Source organism: Cervus canadensis, chromosome 32 (genome assembly GCF_019320065.1).
Source record: "Cervus canadensis isolate Bull #8, Minnesota chromosome 32, ASM1932006v1, whole genome shotgun sequence".
Classification (NCBI taxonomy): Eukaryota; Metazoa; Chordata; class Mammalia; order Artiodactyla; family Cervidae; genus Cervus; species Cervus canadensis.
The window spans coordinates 29,052,280-29,061,682 of NC_057417.1; the positions used below are offsets into that span (position 1 = coordinate 29,052,280).

General features: G+C 55.5%; 2 protein-coding genes across 2 annotated transcripts; both read left to right on the plus strand.

Moving 5' to 3' along the window:
- Nucleotides 1-1,137: 1,137 nt before the first annotated feature.
- Nucleotides 1,138-3,045, plus strand: LOC122433576 (2-acylglycerol O-acyltransferase 3-like). Its single transcript, XM_043456631.1, has 5 exons — nt 1,138-1,150; nt 1,284-1,311; nt 1,791-1,900; nt 2,316-2,426; nt 2,517-3,045. Exons 1-5 carry the CDS (start codon nt 1,138-1,140, stop codon nt 2,714-2,716), a joined length of 462 nt encoding a protein of 153 aa, XP_043312566.1. The 3' UTR covers nt 2,717-3,045.
- A 1,325-nt stretch (nt 3,046-4,370) lies between these two features.
- Nucleotides 4,371-9,061, plus strand: LOC122433577 (2-acylglycerol O-acyltransferase 3-like). The gene is made up of 10 exons (XM_043456632.1): nt 4,371-4,379; nt 4,652-4,763; nt 5,537-5,638; nt 5,824-6,078; nt 6,523-6,630; nt 6,888-6,958; nt 7,228-7,432; nt 7,743-7,917; nt 8,495-8,697; nt 8,788-9,061. The coding sequence occupies exons 1-10, from the start codon at nt 4,371-4,373 to the stop codon at nt 8,940-8,942; spliced, it is 1,395 nt and encodes a 464-aa protein (XP_043312567.1). The 3' UTR covers nt 8,943-9,061.
- The last annotated feature ends 342 nt before the right edge of the window (nt 9,062-9,403 follow it).

Below are 9,403 nucleotides of genomic sequence, written 5' to 3' on the forward strand. Positions count from 1 at the left end.
TCACCGACTCAATGGGCATGGGTTTGGGTGGACTCCGGGAGTTGGTGATGGACAGGGAGGCCTGGTGTGCTGTGATTCATGGGGTCGCAAAGAGTTGGACACGACTGAGCGACTGAACTGAACTGAACTGAACTGAACTGTTTTAAGGTAACAGGTCACCCTCCACCCTCTGCTTCTTCTCTGTCCCTTATCTGCCCCCTCCCCGGGCTGAGTCTGAGCCCTGGCTGCCTAAGTTCAGGCAACAGGTTAGGCAGTGGGATGGTGATCAAGAGGGCAGCCCTTGTGCCCTTACACCCTAGTAAGACCTTGAACTCTCACATCTGTTGGTGTGGAGGGAGGTCTTTTCAGCTGGTATCTTGCCTTCTCTGCTTTCTTCCCCTCATTGTGCCCACCCCCCTCCCACAGCTGGTGAAAACGGCAGAGCTGCCCCCAGACCACAGTTACCTGCTGGTCGCTCACCCACGTGGGGTCACGTGCTTTGGACACTTCTGTAACTTCGCGACTGAGAGCATTGGCTTCTCCCGACAGTTCCCTGGACTTCGGCCCTAGACCACAAGGCTGAACAGCCTCTTCTACCTTGCAGTCTATTGAGACTACTTTTTGTCCTATGGTAAGTCTTGTTCCTGGTGGCTCAGACGGTAAAGCGTCTGCCTACAATGTGGGAGACCAAGGTTCAATCCCTGGGTCTGGAAGATCCCCTGGAGAAGGAAATGGCAACCCACTCCAGTATTCTTGCCTGGAAAATCCCATGGACGGAGAAGCCTGGTGGGCTACAGTCCATGGGGTTGCAAGAGTCGGATACGACTGAGAGACTTCACTTTTCCTTCAAGTGTTGACCTGAGGCAGAGGTGGGGTCCCCCCACTCCTGCCAGAGTGGCCCCCCACCCCCCACCCAGCCCCGGCACCTGACTTGAACATTGGCTGGGCTCACAGTGGGGGTCAGTTACTGGTTTGGGAGTGAGAGTCCTGCATCCTTGCTGGGAGAGGTGCTGTAGAGCAGATGGACAGAGGCACAGGAAAATGGGAGTTTGGGAGAAAAGGGGTGGAGAGCTCAGGCTTCCTGAGCTAAAGGGCAGGGTGAGGGACTAGGGAGCCAAGGAGCAGGTACTGACTGTCCCTGCACCCCCTCTTGTCCACATGAGCATGTTCTGTGAGCAACCAGAGCCTGGATTTTATTCTGTAGCAGCCCCAGCTCGGCCAGGCTATGGTCATCGTGGTCGGGGAGCCCACGAGGGCCTGATGCCATCCCAGGGAGCACTACCTCACTCTCTGGAACCGTCAAGGCTTCGTCCGCCTGGCACTGAGGCACGGGTGAGCGGGGGCCCAGTCAGGGCGGCCTTCAATGGTCAGAACCGCACAGCGTCTCTGGGGATCTACCCTTTATCCCTACACGCCAGCCCCCTGGAGGGGGACAGGGTGTCCCCAGAGCTTACCCCGGGACCACCTCTAGAGGGCGCTCTGGGCAGCTCTTGAATATTTCCTCTGTGCCCAGCCCTGAGGCCCATTCCCCAGGCTTCCTCCCACACAGAGACACAGACACGATCACAGTACAAACTGCAGGACCCTGGGACTCAGACACCCTTGGTTCACAATCTTTTATGACACCATCTCAGGGACAAGAACTTGCACACTTCTTTTTAAAAAAAAAAAATTCATCTATTATTTATGTATTTACTTTGGCTGTGCTGGGTCTTCATTGCTATGGGGGCTTTCTCCAGTTACAGTGACTGGGGTCTAGTCTCTCGTTACGGTTGGCGGGCATCTCCTTGTGGTGGCTTCCCTTGTTGCAGAGCACAGGCTCAAAGCTCACCTGCTCAGTCGTTTGAGAACACTGACTTCGTTGCCCTACTGGATGTGGGATCTTCCAGGACCAGGAATCAAACCCCTGTCCTGTGCATTGGTAGGTGGATTCTTAACCACTGGACAACCAGGGAGGGCCCCACGCTTCTTTACTTGTGATATAGGGTTAACGCCCACCTTACCATCATGTGGTGGTTGTCGACTGTATGGAAAAATGTACATAGGACGGCCCAGTACACACCAACTTCTCAAGAAACATTAAGTCCCTTCTCCCAGATAGTTCTTTGTAGCCACTGTCATTTGCTTCACATGGTACTGGGAAGTGGTATCTTGTGGGGGAGAATGTGGGGGCACTCCTAGAGCCCCTGACCTGACCAGCCCTCTTCTCTGTTGCACGCCTCCCACCCCCGCCCCCGCCACCAAGAGCCTCTCTGGTGCCCCTGTACTCCTTTGGAGAGAATGACATCTTCAGAGTTAAGGCTTCTGCCCCAGACTCCTGGCAACGTCTTTTCCAGATCACCTTCAAGAAACTTGTGGACATTTCTCCTTGCATCTTCTGGGGCCGTGGTCTCTTTTCAGCCAGGTCCTGGGTCTGGTGCGCTTGGCCAGACCCATCACCACTGTGGGTGAGTGCCCGTCTCCAGGGCTGAAGGCCACTATCCTCTGTGTGTGCAGCTGAGGCCCCTCCCCTGACCTGAGTCCCCCTGTCCCTGCAGTGGGCAGCCCCATCCCGGTGCCCCAGTGCCAGCAGCCCACCGAGGCGCAGGTGGACCACTATCACGTGTTCTACATGAAGGCTCTGGAGCAACTGTTCGAGGAGCGCAAGGAGAGCTGTGGCCGCCCGGCTTATACTCGCCGCACCTCCATCCAGCCCTGGCCTCACCCCTCCCCGCCTCCCGGCCCCCCCAGCCTCTGATCCCAGGGCCTGAGCCCCCCACCGGCTGCCTGCTACTGTGCCAGGAAGAGTCAGTTCTCTCACCTCTGCTTCGTAGAGTGTCTCTGGGAGGGAGCCTGCCCACGTGGGTTCCATCTCCACCTGATCGAGACAGACTTGCTGCCTTAGACTGATAGCAGGGCCCTGAATTCTCCTCCCAGAGACTGAATTCTGCTCTATCAGCTTCCGTCTAAGTCTCTTCCCTTGGCTAAGGCCTTTCTCCCTCTAAATAAAGGCATATGCTTAGTTAAGAGATATAGGGCATCAGAATGGTGGTGGGGAGGGTAGATCCCTGAAGAACTATTCTCTGAAGTGTGCACAGCGTTTAAGTAGGTGGAGACAATAGGGTAGATGGTGAAATACTGTGACCAAAGGCTGACAAGGGTCAAGAGTACCTGTCAGAAGGGAGGGTTGGCATGAGTTTCATGATAGAAAAGATAGCGTTAAGTACACAGCTTCCTTCTGCATCTCCTCCCATCCTTTCTCTTCCCTGGGGGCTGGGAGATCACATGAAGCAGGGATTTATTTTACCATATGAAGCCTTACTGGAAGCCCAGCATTTGGTCCACATGATCTCATTCACTCAGTGAGAAGGGACTCTTGGCAAAACTAACTTATTAGCATCAAAAAATTTAAAAGAGTTTGTCAAAAGAAGAGCCAATGAATTTATCACTATCGTATCCATCACCACCATCATCATCACAGGCATGGCACCAGTGAAATATTGTGAGTGACTTTATGGTTGGGAACTGGCCTGCCAGTGCAGGGGACACAGATGGGATCCCTGGTCCGAAAGGATCCCATGGAACAACTAAGGATGCCGAGGATCAGCTAAGCCCAAAGGCCACAACAACTGAAACCTGGCCGCTCTAGGGACCAAGAGCCGCAACTCCTGAGCTGGGGAGCCACAGCTACTGAAGCCTGAGCCTAAGGCCTGTATTCTGAAAGTAGAGAAGGCTCCGCAATGAGAAGTCCATGCACAGCAAGGCAGAGGACCCCCCATTCGCTGCAACCAGAGAGAACCCTTGCACAGCAATAAAGACCCAGCACAGCCAATGATAAATAAATAATTTGAAATATTTGTAATAGTTTTTTAATTTAATTTTTTCTATTTTATTTTTGGCTGCATTGGGGTCTTGCTTTTGCATGCGGGGCTTTCTCTAGTTGCCCAAAGCCAGGGCTACTCTCTACTGGCGGTGCACGTGCGGCTCATGGCCCTGGCTTCCATGATGCTGAGAACAGACTCTAGGATGCTCAGGTTTCAGTAGCTGTGGCTCCAGCTCAGTAGTTGCAGGGCATGGACTTAGTTGCCTCGTGGCAGGTGGAATCTTCCCAGACCAGGGATCGAACCTGTATCTCCTGACTTCCCAAGATGATTCCTAAGTGTTGGACCACCAGGGAAGTCCAATTTTCTTTTCATTAAAAAATTATTTCAAAAAGTGATGATCCAGGAATTTCCAGGTGGTATCGTGGATAAGACTCTGAGTTCACACTGCCTAGGACCCAGGTTCAGTCCCTGGTCAGGAAATAAAATCCCACAAGGCACGGTGGAGCTCAACAACAACAAGAAGAAAGGACACTTTCTGTGACCTGAAAACTGCTGGCTTACCGCCTCTGGTCATTGTTGAACTGGACCATGGTCACGGTGAGGACCGGCCCCAGTCTACCTGAGGGTGTGCCCCGCCCAGTGGACTCTCTGTTGGAGGGCCTCCCCAATCCTTAGCATTTCCCACAAAGCCATGCCCCCAGAGGTCTCTCCACCGGGGCCTAAGCTACTCCTCAGGGATTAAAGCTTCCTGCACATCCTCTACCCTTCAGGGCCAGGCCCCGGGGAAAAACGGGGAGCCCTGCTATTCAGGGTACACACCCACATGGCGAGCCCTACTGGCCCAGACCTCTGGCCTTGGGTGGGCCCAGGGACCCGCTGGAGTCAATGCCCAGATCCCAGATCAGGTCGCTGAGCTTGCAGATCTGCCATCAGAAGGGATTTGTCAAGTTGGCACTGGAACACCCGTGAGGACCCCGGGAGGTGAGGGGGGTGGGGGTTGGTGTCCAGGCCAGGCCTGGCTTCTTGGGCAAGGCCTCTTGGGAGGAGCCCCACCTCCAGGGCCCCAGAGTCAGGCGGCCCGTGTGCCCCCAGAGCCTCCCCGGGGCCAGTCTTCTCTTTGGGGGAGAATGAGCCCTTCCACAGTTTCTCTGCCCACCCGGGGGGTTCTGGGTGGAAAGACACAGGAAACACTGGGCTGCTGCTGAGACTGGCTCTATGAATGTTCCAGGCCCCAGGGCCTCCTCCTGCCCTTCCACACCTGGAACCTCTGCCTGCCTGCTCTGCTCCCAGGCTCCCCAGCCCGCTCCCCCCTCCAGGGTTCAAGGCCCCCGCATGGTTAGGAGGTGAAGCTCCCAGGTTGGGGCCTGAATACTTGGTGCCAAATGTCCCCAGGCTGGCATTTGGCAAACCCACCAGCCCTGAACTCTGTCCCACTGGAACCCCTGAGAGGGAAGGGGACTTCAAAGCATCTCGGCGATCACCCCTCTTGATCCTCTTCTGCCCACAGAGGGGATCCCATCCCGGTACAGCGGGGTGGGCTGTGGGGGCAGAAGGGGCACTTCAGCGCATGCGCACGCGCTGCTCTCAGTCTCGGCTCTCAGCTGAGCTCTTCCAAGATCAGACCCTGTGCTCCGGGGTCCCCGCCCACAGGCACCTCCTCTTCATCTAGTTGGCCTCAGGCCCCTGGAGGAGTGTGGCTGGCGACTGAAATTCAACCTAGGGATAAACTTGTGTGTTGCTGTGTTTGTCCTTAGGGTTGAGATACCGGCGCCAAGTAACGCCTCCGAGTGGCCTAGACACTCCCAGACCGCACTCGTCCAGGAACGGGGCGATCACACAGTCAGGGCTGGGACCCGGTGAGTGAGCTCTCTGGCTTCTTCTGCTACTCCTTCCCACAATGATTTCTAATGCACCGAGGGCTGGGCCTCCATGGCACGCCCCCTAGGCCGTCTCCCAGTCGCAAGAAGGGACCAGCCCAGACCAACCCACTGGAGAAGTTCATAAGTGAGAGCAGACTGGAGACCTCTGGGGCTCTGCTGAGACTCTCCTCAAGCACACAGCCCCCTGCAAGTGATCCTGGGACGCTCCAAGCGCTTGGCCACTCTACCAGAAAGGTTTCCTGTGCTCCTACCAAAGCCTTCATCCCATTTCCGCGGTTCGGGAGCCCTGCTGGCTGAAGGGGAGCGCCTGGGAGTCTCCACCACCCCACCACCCACCCCCAGCATGAAAACCCTAAAGAAACAGTGGTTAGAAGTACTGAGCATCTACCAGTATGTGCTCTGTTTCGTCTTCCTGGGTAAGGGGAGCTGGGCAGGGGTTCAACTGGGAAGGTGGGAAAGGAGAGGGGAGAGGGAGGAAGGCTGCAGCACCCCCTACTGGACCACCAGGGCAAAGGGAGGTGAAGGGAAGTGAAGCCTCTCAGTCCTGTCCCACTCTTCGGGACCCCCATGGACTCTAGTCTACCAGGCTCCTCTGTGGATAGGATTTTCCAGTCAAGAATACTGGAGTGGACTGCAATTTCCTTCTCCAGGGGATCTTCCTGACTCAAGGATTGAATCGGGGTCTCCTGCATTGCAGACAGACGCTTTATCGTCTGAGCCACTGGGGAAGCCCAGGGCAAAGAGCTAGCAGGGAGGCGGTCTAGCAGGGAGACGGGCAAGGATCTCACTGGTGAGGGTAGAAGGGAGAAATCATTGTGGCTTCACAATCTAAACCATTTTCATTTCTCAACTTTCCCCAGGCCCTGTCTTTTCCCTTCTTGGCGTCTTCCTCCTCTTCACCTCGCTCTGGTGTTTCTCTCTTCTCTACTTGGTATGGTTATTCCTGGACTGGGACACACCCCAGCAAGGTGAGTGCTAGACAATGGCAGGAGGAGAACGGGGTGACAGAGGATGAGGTGGTTGGATGGCATCATGGACTCAATGGACATGAGTTTGAGCAAGCTCTGGGAAACAGTGAAGGACAGGGAAGGCTGGCATGCTGCAGTCCATGGGGTCACAGAGAGTGAGACACAACTTAGCAGCTAAACAATAACAAGGGCCCCAGTAGTGAGAGCTGATAAATGGTGTCTGTAGTGATTCTTCCCCCCTTATCTCTTTACCCAAGGTGGAAGGCGTTACCAGTGGTTGAAGAACTGCACTGTTTGGAAACACCTGAGTGATTATTTCCCGATTAAGGTAACAGGTCACCCTCCAAGGGATGCTCCACCCCTCCCTCTCCCTTACCTCCCCACCTCCCCTCTCCTACCCCTGATGGATTCTCACCTCTGGCTGCTGAAGTTCAGGTGATGGGGCAGGGGGTGGGATGGTGTTCCAGAGTGGACCCTCGTGCCTTTGACCCCATCTTAGATCCTGAACTCTCAAGTCTCTTGATGTGGAGGGAAGTCCTTTCAGCTGATGTCCTGCCTTCTGTTTTCTTTCCCGCATCCTGCCCCCTGCCACCACAGCTGGTGAAGACAGTAGAGCTGCCCCCAGACAGGAACTACGTGCTAGGGTCCCACCCACATGGGATCATAGCCATCGGAAGCTTCTGTAACTTCGCCACGGAGGGCACTGGCTCCTCACAGCAGTTCCCAGGGCTTCGGTTCTCACTGGCTGTGTTGAACTGTCTCTTGTACATACCAGGCCATCGAGAGTATTTTCTGTCCTGTGGTGAGTTTGAGCTGAGGGACAGAGGGTGACCCCACCCCAATCTGGCCAGAGTGACACCCACTCACCACCCACCCCAGGCACTTGGCTTGAATTGGCCAGGTTCACAATGGGGGTCAGGAGGTGGCTTGGCCCAAGTGTCCTGCATCCATGCTGGGAGAGTCACTGTAGGGTACGTGGACAGGGGCACAGAGGTAGGGGGTTTGGAGAGAAGGGGGTGATGTCTAATACTTAGTGAGCTAAAGGGACAGGAGAGGGACTGTGGAGCCAATGAGGGGGTACTGACTGCTCCTGAACCTCCTCATGCCCACAGGAGTGTGTTCTGTGAACCGTCAGAGCCTGGATTTTGTTCTATCTGAACCACAGCTTGGAAGGGCTGTGGTCATCGTGGTCGGAGGGGCCAATGAGGCCCTGTATGCCGTCCCAGGGGAGCACCGCCTCACTCTCCGGAATCGTAAAGGCTTCGTCCGCCTGGCACTGAGGCATGGGTGAGTGGGTGCCCAGTCAAGGCTGCCTTCAATGGTCAGAACCTCACAGTGCGTCTGGTCATCTACCCTTTATCCCTACACGCCAGCCCCCTGGAGGTGGACTGTGTGTCCCCAGAGCTTACACTTTGACCACCTCTAGAGGGCGCTCTAGGCAGACCTTGGGTGTTTCCTCTGTGCCCAGCCCTGGGGCCCATTCCCCAGGCTTCCTCCCACGCAGAGAGACAGACAGGGTCACAGTGCCAATGGCTGGACCCTGGGGGCTCGTATGCCCTTGACTCACATTCTTTTATGATGCCCTCTAACAGGCAAGACCTGCACACTTCTTACTTGTGAAACAGAGTTAATACCTACCTTGTCACCATGTTGTAGTTGAGACTGTATGTGAAAATGTATATAAGAAGGTCCAGTGTACATTGGTCTTAAGAAATAAAATCCCTTCCTCTAGATCTTTCTTGTAGAACCGTCATTTGCTCCTAATGCCTAGGAAAGTGGTAACCTATGGGGGAGGAATTTGGGAGTGCTCCTCGAGCCCCTGATGTGACCAACCCTCTTCTCTCTTGTCTCCCCACATTCCCAGTGCCTCTCTGGTGCCCGTGTACTCCTTTGGGGAGAATGACATCTTCAGAGTTAAGGCTTTTGCCCCAGACTCCTGGCAGCGTCTGTTCCAGGTCACCATCAAGAAGCTCCTGACCTGCTCTCCTTGCATCTTCTGGGGCCGTGGTCTCTTCTCAGCCAAGTCCTGGGGCCTGGTGCCCTTGGCCAGACCCATCACCACTGTGGGTGAGTGCCCATGTCCAGGGAAGAAGGCTGCTATCTGCTGTGTGTGCAGCCGAGGCCCCTCCCCTGACCTGAGTCCCCCTGTCCCTGCAGTGGGCCGCCCCATCCCGGTGCCCCGGTGCCCGCAGCCCACCGAGGAGCAGGTGGACCACTATCACACGCTGTACATGAAGGCTCTGGAGCAACTGTTTGAGGAGCACAAGGAGAGCTGTGGCCTCCCGGCTTCTACTCGCCTCGTCTTCATCTAGCCCTGGCCTCACGCCTGCGCCCCTCCCAGCCTGCCCCCCGCCCCCAGCCCCTGATCCCAGCGCCTGAGAACCCCACCTACTGCCACGCTACTGTGCCAATAAAAGTTCTCTCACCACTGCTTGAAAGAATCTCTCTCTCGAGCAAGTTTGCCCACGTGTGTTCCACCACCACACTAATCGATAGAGACTTGCCGATAGCAGGGCCCTGAGTTCTCCTCCCAGAGACTGAATTCTGCTCTATCACCCTCCATCTAGTCTCTTCCCTTGGCTGGGGCCTTTCTCCCTCTAAATAAAGGCATCTGCTTAGTTGAGAAACATAGGGCATCAGAATGATGTTGGGGAGGGCTGATCCCAATGGGCTAGGCTTTGAGGTGTGGACAGGATAGAGGTAGCTCAAGGTAATAGGGTAGTTGCTGAAATACTGTGAACAAAAGCTGCGAGGGCCAAGGGTACCTGTCAGT

Bases quoted from the DNA above. Each gene is read 5' to 3' on its own strand.
- LOC122433577 (XM_043456632.1), top strand. The intron at 5,639-5,823 runs GTGAGTGAGCTC...GGCTCTGCTGAG, and splicing joins ACAGTCAGGGCTGGGACCCG to ACTCTCCTCAAGCACACAGC. The intron at 6,959-7,227 runs GTAACAGGTCAC...CTGCCACCACAG, and splicing joins GTGATTATTTCCCGATTAAG to CTGGTGAAGACAGTAGAGCT.
- LOC122433576 (XM_043456631.1), top strand. The intron at 1,901-2,315 runs GTAGGTGGATTC...CGTCTTTTCCAG, and splicing joins AACCCCTGTCCTGTGCATTG to ATCACCTTCAAGAAACTTGT. The intron at 2,427-2,516 runs GTGAGTGCCCGT...CTGTCCCTGCAG, and splicing joins CAGACCCATCACCACTGTGG to TGGGCAGCCCCATCCCGGTG.